Below are 18500 nucleotides of genomic sequence, written 5' to 3' on the forward strand. Positions count from 1 at the left end.
AAAGCAACGCAATATTTACCTATTTCAGGTTCTCCGTCACCCACGTTTTGTCAGACGCCGGTCCGTCGTGGTCCGGGCATAAAGGCCGAGTGACTACCAACCTCCTTACACAAGTCATAGGCAAAGACTCTCTCAAATGTAGAGACCAGTGCACGCACTTTGCCTGCGTCTGCGGTCCCACCGAGTTCACGCACACCGCCATAGGCTTACTGAAGAAACTCGACATGAAAGATTCATGTATACACGCCTTCATGGGATAATATATCTATGTATAGTATTTGCAAATCAAAGGTGTCAAATCGAGCTCATGTAAATACGACTGTGTTTTTATTTAAGGTTCATAATGTGATGCAATTATGAAGGTCTATACTATTTGCATCGCAACGTAGTTTTAGATTATATTGTTTTATTATGATGCAGGGATAACATTTCAATTTAATTCTGATTTAGTTAAATTATAAATATTTTACATTTTTTAAGGTAGGTAGGTAGCTAACCTAACCAATATTTTTGAACGTTGGTTGAGTTTCATATTCGAAAGGTGTAAAAAATATTTTTGGTAATAGGTATTATGCGTTGCGATGTAGTGCTACAGATTTCCCGAGTAGGTACCTACTTATCTAAATCACTAACAAGCAGGTGTAATAATACATATATAAGAGAAAGCCCAATAAAATGATGCACAAAACGTAAAATAGAATTTCACGATAAAAGCAGTGATATAAACTGAAATTGTAATTTCATGTATGTCCATTAGTCTTCAAACAGCAATATATGTACAAGTATTTTAAGGAGAAGTATCCTATTTAAAAAGTGATCTTAAAGTAGATAAGCCATCGAATTATACATACCTATTATGTTATTCAGCAAAGGAGTCTAATATAGACACCTGACTTGAAGTTGTAGGTATGTATATGTAGGGTTTTTTTCTTTTTCCACGTAAAAAAAGTTAACATTCTTAAACAATGTTTATAAAGGTTTTTTTTTGACTAGAACTGTAAATATTTATAAATATTTCTTAATAGCCTTAGCTTAGAGGTCCCAAACGGCCCGGCCCAGCACTGTCGTAAGTTAAAAGTTTTATTGTGTATTTTATTGGCATTTTCAGAAGCCAACTATGTAGAGTTACCTACTTACAAATTACATACATAGATTATATTTATCTACAGGTAAGATTATTAATTTTACGATAACATGGCCAAAACACCAATATATACTACAAAGTTGGATTAATTTGTAAATCAAATGTGATAAAAGTGAAATGCTGTGTAGATAAAATTTTCTTGGCCAGTTCAGTCAAGTATCTAAGTGTTAGGTTAATTTCTATAATAAAAATATAAAAAAGACAGGAACTGCAGCCGATTTTCGAATCGAATGTTAAAGTTGTAGGATTAAATAAGTTGTTAAAGAAAAGACAATTGAGTTGTGAAGATCGGTAATATGTAACATGTACAATTTAGGACGCTCACGGCATTGAAAAAAGTCGAAAATAGTTGTCCATTTTGCAAAACTGTTGCAAAGGTTTTGCCACTTCACTAGTTCGGCTAATCATTCAAAAGGATCGCGTTCACTTTAGCTGGTAATGAAATACATTTTGTAATCTTAGAATCCAGCTAAAGTGAACGCGATCCTTTTGAATGATTAGCCGAACTGGTGAAGTGGCAAAACCTTTGCTTTCCTCGACTACTCGTACCTAGTATTTTTTTCTCGTAACGATCTCATTGTTATTTCGTGCCAACTTTGAGCTTAAATTCCTGACATACCTAGTTGTATTATAAATGTTAATGTTTTCACATCTAATCTATATTCTCCCCTACCCAGGATATTCTAATATGTGTAAACATTATATACTTGGTCGCCTAGATCAACAAGAGCTAATTACACGGTAGGGGTAATATTTGTATAAGATTACTTGTCCTTGACTACTAAATACCTAAGCAGACGGTAATTTGAAGACGTCAATGTATGAAGGCGTTAGGGCACGTACACATTGGGCTTAGAGTTAAAAACTGTAATAATTATATTACTTAGCGGCATAGGTACATTAGCTGGCGCTGGCACGCAGTGACGTAGCATTTGTATATTGTGATAGTAAAGTTATATTATTGTTCGTGCTTCGAAATCTACTATGATATAGATGGTGACACCATTTGATGTTTACTAGCTTGTCGGCCGGTTGCTTTAACACTAGCTTGTTGTAAATACCTGGTTTGCAGAAAACGAAACGAAACGCTATCATTTCCATACATTATTTACGGTTATCTTGGCGTTTCGTTTCGATTTTTGCAATCATTTGGCATCTTGGCTAGGCCCCCTGACATCATGCGCCGCATGTCTAATGTGAACTTGCCCTTTTAATAATTATTTTGGGAAACTGTTATTTATACCTACATTCGTATTTTTACATATTGTATTATCATTCTAGAACCAACATAAGTAAGCAGTTCTTAAAAACCTTATTCCTATATTTTTCAATGTAACGTTCAAATTTTAAATCATATATTTCAGTACATGTAAACATGTATAAAAACTACAACACCACGGTATTACGACATATCATATTTGGATTAATTTAACGGTATTTTGTATAAGTACCTTAGAACAGCTTCTTTTGTGAGGTATGGGTAGCAATAGCAGACGATAGTTTCTGTAGTGTGATAACATTGAATAAGAAATATACTAATAGGCGAAAACACCACTGGACAGAACACCATAAAACCAATTTTACATCTTTTTAGTGGTCCGATACTAGCTAATTTCAGTCCATTTGATCGTAAATAGGTACAAAGAATTCTAAATAGATATTATAGCAGTTTAATGTTTCTAACATGTGTCATTCAAACTCGATCAACTTCTATATTGGCGGTCACACATGTGCATAGCCCATATGACAAATTCCGAACAAACTGGAATACAGTTTCGTAGTTTACCAGGGTGCGTAGACGAGATGCCTATCGTTCACGCTCCGTAGTGTAGCGTAGTTATCTCTCTCTATCACTCATCCATATTAGTGCGACAGAGACAGTTGAGTTTCGTTCGCTACCAGGCGTTAACGATTGGCATCTTCTCTACACACCCTGAGCATAATATTATAAGGCCAGTGCAGTGTGAGCGACATTCGTAACTGCATATATTGTCTTGTATAGAGGGTAAAATGTGAATAATTGTAATTATTAAAGTGCCTACATTCCAGGTGTAATGTTTTCGTTATAGCTTTATGGTGTGTTGATAATTTAACTATTTTTAAATAAATGACGCGTCGTCAATATTCTGTTTCTTTTTATGCCTTCTTATTGCTTCATATACCTACAGTAGCGGTAAAAATCTGCCATAATGCTAATTATTATAGGTAAGTACTTATTCAAAATATTTATCAGTACGGTTTTTACTCACTATTATAAATATGAAATATGTCTCACGATAGTTTAAGTGCGATTAAGTACTTATTATTTATAAATTTATTACGTCAGCCAAAGTCCGATAGAAAGACCTCTCAAATGATGTAGGGAGCGTGCATAAACTGTCGGGTCACAGCATAGCTGAGCCGTCCGTTTATTGGTTTGAAGTATAAATGTTAAGTTTATGCTTCCAATGTAGCCCACAAGATGGCAGAATCAACAATGCACAAGAAACCGTACGTGAACTGTAGAGGCAACACTTGCTTTGACGTGAAGTGTCAATGTATAGTTTGTTTCCAATTCAGGCCACAAGATGGCAAACCCTCCAACTTACGTAAAGTTCTTCGGGAATTTAGGATGTGTAAATTAGAATAAAACTCAATTTTTTGAAGGAACATAATTATTATACAACCAAACAATAAAATATATTACACAGTCCGTTTTCGTAAATGCAGGCCCAGCCACTGTCCGTTACACCACACACCAACCACTCTCACGGGTCATACTTAAAGTAGTTCTGTTCTGACAAATATACACAATGTTTTTATAAATATAAGCAAAAGCTGGAACGAAAATGCACTGGTATGAAATATTCAAATAAGGCGCATCACACATATGTGTCAGTTGTTTTACATTTCGATACTGTAAATGAAAAGTTCACTAGGTCCGAGGTCAAAATATGCTTTCAGTAAATCCATCAGTTTAGTCAGTTTCTATTAGTGCATAAATGGTTAATTTGTAATAGTTTTGAATATAATCGAAACAGCACTACTAATAAAGGCCCGACGCCCACTATCTGCAAGACACGGCACGGTAATCTCGGCATGCCTAAGCTTTAGCAGTTTTCGGGTAGCTTCGGCAGCTTAAGGAGCAACAGCCTGGTCCCTATAATAGCACTGGCTGCTGAAATAGAGATGAAAGCATGATTTTTTGTGAAATGAGATGCACCTATCCTAACGTACCATTAAAACAAATAAAAATTATCATTGGGGGAAGCCGCGGATAACTATAAACGGTAATTTAGAATCGTCATCTTACAATAGGGTATTTGACTACTAGTCAAATCAATTTCTTTTTTCGAACTGTCAAAATGATTCTGCTACTATGGAATTTATATGAAACACTAGCATGTGACGTCACAATCAAATTACCCAGTCTTTATAGTTTTATACTTGTTTTAAAATATAAATTATGTCTAAAAATAACTGCTGTCTACGTTTCTCTATTAATCTTCTATTGCTTTATTTCATGCATGGTGTAAAATAATTTATTTTCAATACAGTCAAATACCCTATTGTGCTATCTTCTGACATAATTTTACTTCTACATTGACCACTTAGAGTAGGTTCATAATAAATAATATCAACATACAGATATAAAATAAATCTTTTCGGTAAAGCCGACTTAAATTTAACATCTGACATTTTATTATGCATCTTTCTTGCTGGAATAAAAATTGAACAAAACAAGGTCGCTGTATATCAAAACATAAACAAACAACATAACAATTGACACTATACAACCATAGGAAAGTTGAATTTTATTTTGGAAATATTCTTAAAAACAGCCTTTACGGATATATCAATAGGTATCACATTTCAAAGTGCATTCACTAATAGTAACATTTTAGGAGATAACTACTATATTTTGAACTTTCGAAGGTTAATGTTAATAATATTAGGTGCCCAGAGATTGACATGAGTACAAATGGAATTAACATTCGTTTATTAAGTACGAAATTACAAAAAGAGTATCATTCATAGAAGTGTTGAAATCCAAAAAAAAAAATTGTCTTTTATTTACTTATGATTTCTTTTTATTTGCTGCTTCCACCATTCATTATGACCGTAGTTTCTTTACTTAAATATTTTACATCTAATTCCTATATTCATTATTTTAAAGACTAAAATTGTGATCAAAAACGATATTTTGGTTTTGAACAATTACCACATTTCCTAGTTTAACGATATTCTGAATTCATATGAATGAATACATTGATTTTTTACAACTTTTCGATCATATTAGGAGATTATAAGAGGGAAGAATACCATGCTCCTCCATACAATAAGAGAAAATGTTTTTCCAGTTCTAAATATTTTCCATGATTTTTTAGTACGTTATTGACACAATGAAAGACTAGGTTTATAGGTTTTCCTTTTTCTTTCAAAATTAGCAATTTTTTTTTAAGCGAGACCTTTAAACCTAGAATAGGTACATTATGGTGAAGCGATCGACATCAAAATTAAAGTAATTTGTGATTTAGTTAGTGGAAACCGTTTTCTCCCGAAATGGAAATTTCATCAAAAAAGTACCTAGGATCGCAAAGCTATTCTTCCCTGTGCTTTTACCAATTAATATAAAGCCAGTATTCGTGTTAACATTACGGATTAATAAAAAGTTCAACTCCGCGAGATCACGAATGATTTGTCGATGCCTTTCTGGGAAAATGTATTGTCGTTGATACATGGCGAATTTTGTTTACCTCTTTCGGATTCACTAAAGAACTCCAAATGTGCCTTGTTTACAAAGTACAGGGGCACCTTAGACTTCATGAGAAAACAACTTAGGTACCGCTGGCTAAGCTGACGTATTGTAAGTTTTACAGTTACTAAATTAGTTATTATTATTATGAACCGATTCATAACAATGATATACACATTCGATAGAGAAACTGCGCCAATTTTGTGGATAGCAAAGTAAACTCATATCTTTTGGTCATTTTTTTTTAACAATTTCAATAGTGCAAGCACGTTTGCTTATATGCCCTTGATATCGCACGGTGTGTTCCAATTCCAAACTGCATATAGGTACATTGCTGTATTCGCGTTATCTGTCCGTGATATTCAGCACGGTATATTGAGTGGATTCGAGAAGTTATTTTGCACTTAATGTGACAACGTATTGAACGGTTCAACTTGCTTACCACCCTAACTGATATTGATGCAATACGAAGGGCAATAAACGCCAGTGTCATGCAGTTAACCAAATATGTACCAAAACCATTTAAGCCCTCAAAATTGAAAATATTTAAATGGTTATTCTGTTCAACTCAATTTGGATGGAATAAACGTCAAAGTATCAAGACTCCAAGGATTTAAATACACATTCACAAACATTAATTAAAGTTTTACATGAATACTCTCACTACATTGCTCAGTTCTAAGATCACAACTCACTGGTTAAGCGTTCATGTCGGTGACGAACAAGACATCCCTGTCTTTGAGGCCGACCTCCACGAGGTTGGAGAGGCCCTTGGGTATGGTGCGCTTTGGGAAGTTCGTCGTAATCTCAAACTCTTCTGGAGACTGAGGGTGGCTGAATACAAAGTCGTATAAGTCCTGAAACAAGTAAAATTAAAAATGTTACAATACAATACAATTAGCCTTTAATCACTGACTCATTTAAAGTTTTGTTTTGTTTCCTTATAATTGGTTTTTAATTTCCACTTGTCAGGTTGTCGGGGTTTCCGTCAAAAGCCTCCTCTAAAGCTTTCCAGTCATCTCTGTTTCGAGCGGCTCTTATCCACTTTGATGGGAAATCGACCTCCCATCTAATTTTCGGGTGTCGCTGACCTCTCTTGCTGTATGTAGGGCAGCAGTTGGTTAAATATTTTGTGTCCATTTGTCTATTTTTGATCTTGACATGTGACATGTCCACCTCCATTTTCTTATTTTTCTGCCTGCGTCTCTAACTTTGGTTTTTAGACGCAGCTAGAGAAATATGAATGTTAACAGGGCTAACATTCGGAAGAAAAACTGGAATTTTTTTTGGACAAAAGTTAACAATTTGGATATATTTATCTAAGATTTTCATCATACAAGTTTTAAGAAGTGGAAGGTTTTAACATGTGTTTGTAGACATGTCTCTATCTTTATGGATAAAGTAAGAAAATGAGGCACCAAAGTCTATCGACAGGGAAACCTATACCGGCGTCATCTGTAAAAGGCCTCGACCGACCGACCCCTCCCAACTTATAAGATTGATATTCATACATGATACATGATGGAACAACGCTACTTTTCTTGTTCCCTCGTCGCCAATCGTAACCTTTTCAATGCCAGAATATCGCCCGCTCAAATATAAAAAAAAAAAAAAAAAAAAATTTAACTGTTTATTTTTTATAAAGAACAAGAATTACAACATTCCTAGCTCCAATCTTATATTTTTAAGATTATATGGGCTAAGGGATATGGGGATGCAACCTCTGCTTACATTATTAAATTTTAATTAAATATTTTACACATTTATACATTTATTTCATTTATTTCTGGTGCTGAGTGTAGTGTAGTGTAGTGTAGGCATGGTGATGGCTATGGTTACCTGTGTGGTGGTGTCTGTGCTGAAGCGCCTGGTGAGGCGCTCGCCGCTGGGCAGACGGATGAGCAGCACCACGGCGCGCGCGCCCGCCGCCGGCTCCGGCCGGTAGTGTAGTGTAGTGTAGTGTAGGCATGGTGATGGCTATGGTTACCTGTGTGGTGGTGTCTGTGCTGAAGCGCCTGGTGAGGCGCTCGCCGCTGGGCAGACGGATGAGCAGCACCACGGCGCGCGCGCCCGCCGCCGGCTCCGGCCGGTAGTGTAGTGTAGTGTAGTGTAGGCATGGTGATGGCTATGGTTACCTGTGTGGTGGTGTCTGTGCTGAAGCGCCTGGTGAGGCGCTCGCCGCTGGGCAGACGGATGAGCAGCACCACGGCGCGCGCGCCCGCCGCCGGCTCCGGCCGGTAGTGTAGTGTAGTGTAGTGTAGGCATGGTGATGGCTATGGTTACCTGTGTGGTGGTGTCTGTGCTGAAGCGCCTGGTGAGGCGCTCGCCGCTGGGCAGACGGATGAGCAGCACCACGGCGCGCGCGCCCGCCGCCGGCTCCGGCCGGTAGTGTAGTGTAGTGTAGTGTAGGCATGGTGATGGCTATGGTTACCTGTGTGGTGGTGTCTGTGCTGAAGCGCCTGGTGAGGCGCTCGCCGCTGGGCAGACGGATGAGCAGCACCACGGCGCGCGCGCCCGCCGCCGGCTCCGGCCGGTAGTGTAGTGTAGTGTAGTGTAGGCATGGTGATGGCTATGGTTACCTGTGTGGTGGTGTCTGTGCTGAAGCGCCTGGTGAGGCGCTCGCCGCTGGGCAGACGGATGAGCAGCACCACGGCGCGCGCGCCCGCCGCCGGCTCCGGCCGGTAGTGTAGTGTAGTGTAGGCATGGTGATGGCTATGGTTACCTGTGTGGTGGTGTCTGTGCTGAAGCGCCTGGTGAGGCGCTCGCCACTGGGCAGACGGATGAGCAGCACCACGGCGCGCGCGCCCGCCGCCGGCTCCGGCCGGTAGTGTAGTGTAGTGTAGTGTAGGCATGGTGATGGCTATGGTTACCTGTGTGGTGGTGTCTGTGCTGAAGCGCCTGGTGAGGCGCTCGCCGCTGGGCAGACGGATGAGCAGCACCACGGCGCGCGCGCCCGCCGCCGGCTCCGGCCGGTAGTGTAGTGTAGTGTAGTGTAGGCATGGTGATGGCTATGGTTACCTGTGTGGTGGTGTCTGTGCTGAAGCGCCTGGTGAGGCGCTCGCCGCTGGGCAGACGGATGAGCAGCACCACGGCGCGCGCGCCCGCCGCCGGCTCCGGCCGGTAGTGTAGTGTAGTGTAGTGTAGGCATGGTGATGGCTATGGTTACCTGTGTGGTGGTGTCTGTGCTGAAGCGCCTGGTGAGGCGCTCGCCGCTGGGCAGACGGATGAGCAGCACCACGGCGCGCGCGCCCGCCGCCGGCTCCGGCCGGTAGTGTAGTGTAGTGTAGTGTAGGCATGGTGATGGCTATGGTTACCTGTGTGGTGGTGTCTGTGCTGAAGCGCCTGGTGAGGCGCTCGCCGCTGGGCAGACGGATGAGCAGCACCACGGCGCGCGCGCCCGCCGCCGGCTCCGGCCGGTAGTGTAGTGTAGTGTAGGCATGGTGATGGCTATGGTTACCTGTGTGGTGGTGTCTGTGCTGAAGCGCCTGGTGAGGCGCTCGCCGCTGGGCAGACGGATGAGCAGTACCACGGCGCGCGCGCCCGCCGCCGGCTCCGGCCGGTAGTGTAGTGTAGTGTAGTGTAGTGTAGGCATGGTGATGGCTATGGTTACCTGTGTGGTGGTGTCTGTGCTGAAGCGCCTGGTGAGGCGCTCGCCGCTGGGCAGACGGATGAGCAGCACCACGGCGCGCGCGCCCGCCGCCGGCTCCGGCCGGTAGTGTAGTGTAGTGTAGTGTAGGCATGGTGATGGCTATGGTTACCTGTGTGGTGGTGTCTGTGCTGAAGCGCCTGGTGAGGCGCTCGCCGCTGGGCAGACGGATGAGCAGCACCACGGCGCGCGCGCCCGCCGCCGGCTCCGGCCGGTAGTGTAGTGTAGTGTAGTGTAGGCATGGTGATGGCTATGGTTACCTGTGTGGTGGTGTCTGTGCTGAAGCGCCTGGTGAGACGCTCGCCGCTGGGCAGACGGATGAGCAGCACCACGGCGCGCGCGCCCGCCGCCGGCTCCGGCCGGTAGTGTAGTGTAGTGTAGGCATGGTGATGGCTATGGTTACCTGTGTGGTGGTGTCTGTGCTGAAGCGCCTGGTGAGGCGCTCGCCGCTGGGCAGACGGATGAGCAGCACCACGGCGCGCGCGCCCGCCGCCGGCTCCGGCCGGTAGTGTAGTGTAGTGTAGGCATGGTGATGGCTATGGTTACCTGTGTGGTGGTGTCTGTGCTGAAGCGCCTGGTGAGGCGCTCGCCGCTGGGCAGACGGATGAGCAGTACCACGGCGCGCGCGCCCGCCGCCGGCTCCGGCCGGTAGTGTAGTGTAGTGTAGTGTAGTGTAGGCATGGTGATGGCTATGGTTACCTGTGTGGTGGTGTCTGTGCTGAAGCGCCTGGTGAGGCGCTCGCCGCTGGGCAGACGGATGAGCAGCACCACGGCGCGCGCGCCCGCCGCCGGCTCCGGCCGGTAGTGTAGTGTAGTGTAGTGTAGGCATGGTGATGGCTATGGTTACCTGTGTGGTGGTGTCTGTGCTGAAGCGCCTGGTGAGGCGCTCGCCGCTGGGCAGACGGATGAGCAGCACCACGGCGCGCGCGCCCGCCGCCGGCTCCGGCCGGTAGTGTAGTGTAGTGTAGTGTAGGCATGGTGATGGCTATGGTTACCTGTGTGGTGGTGTCTGTGCTGAAGCGCCTGGTGAGGCGCTCGCCGCTGGGCAGACGGATGAGCAGCACCACGGCGCGCGCGCCCGCCGCCGGCTCCGGCCGGTAGTGTAGTGTAGTGTAGTGTAGGCATGGTGATGGCTATGGTTACCTGTGTGGTGGTGTCTGTGCTGAAGCGCCTGGTGAGGCGCTCGCCGCTGGGCAGACGGATGAGCAGCACCACGGCGCGCGCGCCCGCCGCCGGCTCTGGCCGGTAGTGTAGTGTAGTGTAGTGTAGTGTAGGCATGGTGATGGCTATGGTTACCTGTGTGGTGGTGTCTGTGCTGAAGCGCCTGGTGAGGCGCTCGCCGCTGGGCAGACGGATGAGCAGCACCACGGCGCGCGCGCCCGCCGCCGGCTCCGGCCGGTAGTGTAGTGTAGTGTAGGCATGGTGATGGCTATGGTTACCTGTGTGATGGTGTCTGTGCTGAAGCGCCTGGTGAGGCGCTCGCCGCTGGGCAGACGGATGAGCAGCACCACGGCGCGCGCGCCCGCCGCCGGCTCCGGCCGGTAGTGTAGTGTAGTGTAGGCATGGTGATGGCTATGGTTACCTGTGTGGTGGTGTCTGTGCTGAAGCGCCTGGTGAGGCGCTCGCCGCTGGGCAGACGGATGAGCAGCACCACGGCGCGCGCGCCCGCCGCCGGCTCCGGCCGGTAGTGTAGTGTAGTGTAGGCATGGTGATGGCTATGGTTACCTGTGTGATGGTGTCTGTGCTGAAGCGCCTGGTGAGGCGCTCGCCGCTGGGCAGACGGATGAGCAGCACCACGGCGCGCGCGCCCGCCGCCGGCTCCGGCCGGTAGTGTAGTGTAGTGTAGGCATGGTGATGGCTATGGTTACCTGTGTGGTGGTGTCTGTGCTGAAGCGCCTGGTGAGGCGCTCGCCGCTGGGCAGACGGATGAGCAGCACCACGGCGCGCGCGCCCGCCGCCGGCTCCGGCCGGTAGTGTAGTGTAGTGTAGTGTAGGCATGGTGATGGCTATGGTTACCTGTGTGGTGGTGTCTGTGCTGAAGCGCCTGGTGAGGCGCTCGCCGCTGGGCAGACGGATGAGCAGTACCACGGCGCGCGCGCCCGCCGCCGGCTCCGGCCGGTAGTGTAGTGTAGTGTAGTGTAGTGTAGGCATGGTGATGGCTATGGTTACCTGTGTGGTGGTGTCTGTGCTGAAGCGCCTGGTGAGGCGCTCGCCGCTGGGCAGACGGATGAGCAGCACCACGGCGCGCGCGCCCGCCGCCGGCTCCGGCCGGTAGTGTAGTGTAGTGTAGTGTAGGCATGGTGATGGCTATGGTTACCTGTGTGGTGGTGTCTGTGCTGAAGCGCCTGGTGAGGCGCTCGCCGCTGGGCAGACGGATGAGCAGCACCACGGCGCGCGCGCCCGCCGCCGGCTCCGGCCGGTAGTGTAGTGTAGTGTAGTGTAGGCATGGTGATGGCTATGGTTACCTGTGTGGTGGTGTCTGTGCTGAAGCGCCTGGTGAGGCGCTCGCCGCTGGGCAGACGGATGAGCAGCACCACGGCGCGCGCGCCCGCCGCCGGCTCCGGCCGGTAGTGTAGTGTAGTGTAGTGTAGGCATGGTGATGGCTATGGTTACCTGTGTGGTGGTGTCTGTGCTGAAGCGCCTGGTGAGGCGCTCGCCGCTGGGCAGACGGATGAGCAGCACCACGGCGCGCGCGCCCGCCGCCGGCTCTGGCCGGTAGTGTAGTGTAGTGTAGTGTAGTGTAGGCATGGTGATGGCTATGGTTACCTGTGTGGTGGTGTCTGTGCTGAAGCGCCTGGTGAGGCGCTCGCCGCTGGGCAGACGGATGAGCAGCACCACGGCGCGCGCGCCCGCCGCCGGCTCCGGCCGGTAGTGTAGTGTAGTGTAGTGTAGGCATGGTGATGGCTATGGTTACCTGTGTGGTGGTGTCTGTGCTGAAGCGCCTGGTGAGGCGCTCGCCGCTGGGCAGACGGATGAGCAGCACCACGGCGCGCGCGCCCGCCGCCGGCTCCGGCCGGTAGTGTAGTGTAGTGTAGGCATGGTGATGGCTATGGTTACCTGTGTGGTGGTGTCTGTGCTGAAGCGCCTGGTGAGGCGCTCGCCGCTGGGCAGACGGATGAGCAGCACCACGGCGCGCGCGCCCGCCGCCGGCTCCGGCCGGTAGTGTAGTGTAGTGTAGGCATGGTGATGGCTATGGTTACCTGTGTGATGGTGTCTGTGCTGAAGCGCCTGGTGAGGCGCTCGCCGCTGGGCAGACGGATGAGCAGCACCACGGCGCGCGCGCCCGCCGCCGGCTCCGGCCGGTAGTGTAGTGTAGTGTAGGCATGGTGATGGCTATGGTTACCTGTGTGGTGGTGTCTGTGCTGAAGCGCCTGGTGAGGCGCTCGCCGCTGGGCAGACGGATGAGCAGCACCACGGCGCGCGCGCCCGCCGCCGGCTCCGGCCGGTAGTGTAGTGTAGTGTAGTGTAGGCATGGTGATGGCTATGGTTACCTGTGTGGTGGTGTCTGTGCTGAAGCGCCTGGTGAGGCGCTCGCCGCTGGGCAGACGGATGAGCAGCACCACGGCGCGCGCGCCCGCCGCCGGCTCCGGCCGGTAGTGTAGTGTAGTGTAGTGTAGGCATGGTGATGGCTATGGTTACCTGTGTGGTGGTGTCTGTGCTGAAGCGCCTGGTGAGGCGCTCGCCGCTGGGCAGACGGATGAGCAGCACCACGGCGCGCGCGCCCGCCGCCGGCTCCGGCCGGTAGTGTAGTGTAGTGTAGTGTAGGCATGGTGATGGCTATGGTTACCTGTGTGGTGGTGTCTGTGCTGAAGCGCCTGGTGAGGCGCTCGCCGCTGGGCAGACGGATGAGCAGCACCACGGCGCGCGCGCCCGCCGCCGGCTCCGGCCGGTAGTGTAGTGTAGTGTAGGCATGGTGATGGCTATGGTTACCTGTGTGGTGGTGTCTGTGCTGAAGCGCCTGGTGAGGCGCTCGCCGCTGGGCAGACGGATGAGCAGCACCACGGCGCGCGCGCCCGCCGCCGGCTCCGGCCGGTAGTGTAGTGTAGTGTAGTGTAGGCATGGTGATGGCTATGGTTACCTGTGTGGTGGTGTCTGTGCTGAAGCGCCTGGTGAGGCGCTCGCCGCTGGGCAGACGGATGAGCAGCACCACGGCGCGCGCGCCCGCCGCCGGCTCCGGCCGGTAGTGTAGTGTAGTGTAGTGTAGGCATGGTGATGGCTATGGTTACCTGTGTGGTGGTGTCTGTGCTGAAGCGCCTGGTGAGGCGCTCGCCGCTGGGCAGACGGATGAGCAGCACCACGGCGCGCGCGCCCGCCGCTGGCTCCGGCCGGAGTCGCGCCGCCAGCAACGACCGCGTCGCCATAACCTTACATTACATACCAGATTCTTCATAAAACAATGAAACACATACATTAAATAAAGATAAGGATAGTTTCATATTCAAGTAGGCATATAACAATGCGCTTATGAATGTCAAAAGCTACGCCGGCTCTAACCCTAACCTCTGCCTGCATGAAGAAGATTTAAATCCCCCCTCAGTTTGAGGAGGGTATCCCAATATGGGACCGGCAACAAACTCGGCGGGATACATCTTTTCAAAACATTACATCATATAATTAACATGCATTACGAGTAAATAAGAAAAAATAACTATAGATTTGATTTAAAAATATCAAATCAAACACAAATGGTACACCAAATGATACATTTCTGACGAGACATTTATACATTTTTGGTAAATTAATTAATTAAAGGAAAACTAGAAACATTCCCCTCTTTAACCAAGATTCGAACTCGAGTGTAGGACTACGGTAGTAGGTCCTCCAAATTAAAACTGAATCAGATATCAGGAAGTGGTTAACATGTAAGTTACAAGATTTGAATCGAACAAATATACAAACACAAATATATGCTATGAAGCTAAATAAAAGTGTGTAAAAAATACTACCGCCGTAACTTCGCCATAACATTCCCTTCCAGACTACGATGTATGAAAAAAATCATATATGTAGTAGTATTGTCCACGTATTACATACCTCTTGCTTCCTATTCTCCTCCTGTTCCCGCAGCCTGTTTTCTTCGGCCTCGCGTTGGACTCGCGCCGAGCGCTCGGCCTCGCGCCGCCGCTCCTTCTCCTGGTCGGCGGCTAGCGACTCCGCATAGGCCTCGTCTTGTGACGCTCGTAGACGCTGCGTCACTTCGCGTTCAACCCTGATAATGAAAAAATTACATTTAGTTTAGAATATATCATGAAGCTATGTTGGAGGGTGGCAGGGGCGGATTGGCAGGGGTTGGGGGCCTAAGGGGCTCAAGACCCTTCTAAAGCATAAACACACTTGTGTGATGCAATAGGACGCGTAACTTATGATAGGGAGTCGTGACACACTCCTCCTGAGCCCCAGAGGTAATTATGAAGACTTTATTCCAAAACTTAATTTTAACTTTGTTCCAAATTCAAATCGAAACTAACGATTCTGGAACTTAGGAAGATATATAACGATGAGCGCACCACACGCAGCAACTGACCTGTCAGCCCTCGCAGCGACGAGATGCAGCTCATTATCAGCCACGACACGCTGCAGCCGCTGCAGCAGCTGCTGCGGGCTACAGGCTCCCTCACTCCGCGCCACCACGGTCATGCGATGGTCCCGCACGCACACCACGCACAGAAGCGGGTAGCGCCGCCCGCCGACCGATTGCGCCACCCGCCAGCCTTCGGCCGTGTCGATTGAGCACCCCCAGAAGAGTGCGTGCGTGTTTATGTAGGATATCACATCTGGGTCTGATACGGTAGTTCTGTAAGAGGAAACAGCTTTGAGAATAATAATTGGGGGAATGAAGCAATAAACTTTTTAATTGCTTTCTTAATACATTACCTTCCGGGGAGTTTAATTTAGAATAAATGCATGAAAAACGTGGCAATATACAGTTTTATTTGGGTTCAAGATACATATTTCCATAATATATGATACTCTTTATAGTTTTATACGGGCTTTAAAATAGAAATTCTGTCTAAAAATAACTGCTGTCTACGTTTCTCTATTAATCTTCTGGTGCTTTATTTCATGCATGGTGTAAAATAATTTATTTTAAATACAGTCAAATAGCCTAAAGTAGATAACAAACCAGAATGTGAATATCTGTCTGCTGGCATATCAATAATTAATGAGAAGCGTGAGAAGTCATTTATGAATGACATTTGATTATAATGTTATTGGGCTTATTACAGCTGCAGAGTTGATTAAATTATTACCTCATAAATGTATGGTATCGAGTTTTTTCCTTATAAATTTATCATTTAGAAGGGTGACCTAGAAAAGATGTCACAATACAATAAACTGTTGTTTGACCCAAATAAAGAATTAGCTTATTTATTACTAGCTGTTCCTGCAGCTCCGCCCGCGTGGTTTTCGGTCTGTGTCAGTAAGCTGCTAATTCACGCCTAATTTCTCTCACTCTCCCCTGGAGGCGGAACTTAAAGTAAAGTTGACAGACGCTAGAGGATTGTAGTCCAGATAAAATATTTTACAATTAGGTACCGCTAAATAAAACTACATTCCAACTTTCGCCCTTATTCAAAATTAAATTGATTCAGTGGTTTAAGCGTGAAGGGGAAGTCAAAAAAAGTATCTTTTTCATATTTTTTGGGTTTATACTTGGGAATGATATCATTTTGATATCATAAATGAATTTGGCATCCCTGATTTATTCGAAAACGATACCAAACTTGGCCTAGTAGCTTAAATGATATAGATATCAAGATAAAGTTGAACCCCCCCCCCCCCCTCTACATATTTACATCACAAATCTTGGCTTGGTGAAATCTTTGGTTCACGCAACGCCGTATTTTAGGACCTGCACCTTTGACTACATCGAGTATAGTGACTACCCCCCCTTTTAGGGGTTGAATTATGATAGCATATAACCTGGCCAGAGATTTTCTCGACAGATTAGTAAAGTTTGCATCAAAATCCGTTCAGCCGTTTTCACGTGATTCTAAGTATCCCCAGCTAATTTTTTTTCGAATATCTTCCATGTACAGACTTTCGACCCTCTTCAGCTTTATTATATGTATAGATTTATTAGAGCTTTCGCTATTCTAATTCTAATTCCTAATATATTGCATATTAATCATGTGGTACAAAACAGATATTACATTAGGGTAAGTTCACACATGAACCCTGTTAGGGCACATCAAGTATTTCTTAAGCCTACCTGCAGAAGTTTTGTGTTTCTGCAGCCGCATCAGAATGCAGATAAACTATTAGGAAAAGAAGCTCTTTCTTGGCATCATTGAGCGCCTGCGCATATGTGCCCTGGTAGAACACCGGATGCTGGTTGTATTTGGATGTGTAGCTGTTGATGAAGCCTACCACATCACCGAGGGGGTCTGTGACCACTAGAAACAAAGAAAAGTATGTACATGATTTTATATCTGTTTTTTGAACTGTAAAAGTAAATTTGTCATGAAATTATTAACTTATCATGGCATAATTCATATATGCACTACAAGACTCAATTAACTATTAATCATTTGTCTTTTATTTGTCATGTTAAAACTTATGTATTTGTAAGAAAGGGATAAAACATAAATTAACTAATTGTGGTCTGAAAATTTTTATGAATAAGGGGTTAGTGTTTTAAAAAAAGTCAGTTCTGTATTCAGTAGGGCAGCCCTATTGTATTAAAATATACAGCATTTCCATACAATGTAACTCCATACCAAAGATATGATTGGTGTCAGTAAGCACTATGCTAACTTAATACCACTCTATACTGCTACAAAATATACCTACAAAGAATAGTTATAGTACATAAGTAGCCAATAACGATACTTACATCTCCGATCATCATTGCGGACGAAACTTAACAACAGATTTAATACTGATGTTATTGTACTATAACACATTGATACAACTAGGTTGACAACATATCGGACCAGGCCCCGGACACCCCCTGGGCCTTCTGGAGGCTCGTCTGTGAACACTTGCTGTGCTATGTAATCATGCACTACGGGCGGCGCTCGCGCCTCTATCGCGAACACCGACGGGCGTCCTTCTCGAATGTTCAACTGTTCTTGAATAGCCACCTGAAAGAGGAAATTCTGTTAAAAAAATATCAAACTGCATTTATCACACTACAAGGTCTTTCTGCTTCATTTAACATAAATAGTTAGACGACAACTTTTTACTATCAGCAAAATGTAGTCAGCTGTGATGTGACCCAGAAAAAATGATAAATTAGAAATTGGTAACTACATAAAAGTGTCATATAAGCAAGAATAAGCGCAATGAACATTACCTCTAAGTCCCATTGCTGCCTCTGCAGAACGTCTCTACATATAGACATGTCTTCAATTCCTGTGAGGTCTTGAAACTGCAAAATTTTGTCAGTTTGCTCCTGGGTTAGGCCCAGAGCATTGTCTTCGAGATCCATAGCTTAAATTTATAGTTTATACAAATTCTAAACTATAATATGTAGAATATTCGTATCCTTACATAAATACACTGGTTAATACACAATAACATAAATGAAAACAGTAGGTATTCAAAACGAAAATAATTATATTATATTCTATTGCCTCACTGAGTGAACGACATGTCACAAACATAGACTAAATATGTTTTTTTAAATCTCATTTGTTAGGTCTTGATTGTTTATGGAAAGAGAAAGTTTCAACTTGTAAAGGTCGCTCCACACTAGTGCGCGAATCGCGGCGCGAAGCCGCGAACGCGAGTGTGTAGTCTAGATCGCTAATCAGCGAAATCGACTCCACACTTGCGTTCGTGGCTTCGCGCCGCGTAGTCTGGAGCGGCTTAAAGGCCTCTACTAGTGTTGCAACACATCGATCTTGATGCCGCTGACACCAATAGTGAATATTACGCGAAACTCTGTGTAGGGGGCGCCACTATCACAATCCATCATAATCTGAGGGTCTACCGCGAAACAAAAAAATCTTAATTTCTTTATCCAACCT

General features: G+C 46.2%; 2 protein-coding genes across 4 annotated transcripts in view; one reads left to right on the forward strand and one right to left on the reverse strand.

Moving 5' to 3' along the window:
* Window positions 1-1511, forward strand: part of LOC134746652 (cytochrome b5 reductase 4) — an 86718-nt gene extending 85207 nt beyond the window's left edge. For both annotated transcript variants that reach the window (XM_063681153.1, XM_063681154.1), the window contains one exon: window positions 29-1511. In XM_063681153.1, coding sequence (XP_063537223.1) covers window positions 29-260 — 232 coding nt within the window. In that variant the 3' untranslated portion in view covers window positions 261-1511. The remainder of the gene's footprint in view (window positions 1-28) is intronic.
* A 2222-nt stretch (window positions 1512-3733) lies between these two features.
* LOC134746597 (FAS-associated factor 2) lies at window positions 3734-18120 on the reverse strand. 2 transcript variants are annotated; one of them, XM_063681022.1, is made up of 7 exons: window positions 17825-18120; window positions 17363-17612; window positions 16739-16922; window positions 15050-15319; window positions 14560-14734; window positions 13752-13889; window positions 3734-6736 (listed from the first exon to the last, which is right to left on the reverse strand). In XM_063681022.1, the coding sequence occupies exons 1-7, from the start codon at window positions 17957-17959 to the stop codon at window positions 6578-6580; spliced, it is 1311 nt and encodes a 436-aa protein (XP_063537092.1). In that variant the 5' UTR covers window positions 17960-18120; the 3' UTR covers window positions 3734-6577. The 2 variants fall into 2 exon arrangements, with proteins under 2 accessions (XP_063537092.1, XP_063537090.1); XM_063681020.1 differs by lacking the exon at window positions 13752-13889.
* Window positions 18121-18500: the final 380 nt, after the last annotated feature.

The sequence above is a fragment of the Cydia strobilella genome, chromosome 13 (genome assembly GCF_947568885.1).
Source record: "Cydia strobilella chromosome 13, ilCydStro3.1, whole genome shotgun sequence".
NCBI lineage: Eukaryota > Metazoa > Arthropoda > Insecta > Lepidoptera > Tortricidae > Cydia > Cydia strobilella.

Bases quoted from the DNA above. Each gene is read 5' to 3' on its own strand.
- LOC134746597 (XM_063681022.1), bottom strand. From the start codon at position 17,959: ATGGATCTCGAAGACAATGCTCTGGGCCTAACCCAGGAGCAAACTGAC. The intron at 16,923-17,362 runs GTAAGTATCGTT...CTTTGTTTCTAG, and splicing joins CCGCAATGATGATCGGAGAT to TGGTCACAGACCCCCTCGGT. The intron at 6,737-13,751 runs GTAACCATAGCC...TACTTGTTTCAG, and splicing joins GCACAGACACCACCACACAG to GACTTATACGACTTTGTATT.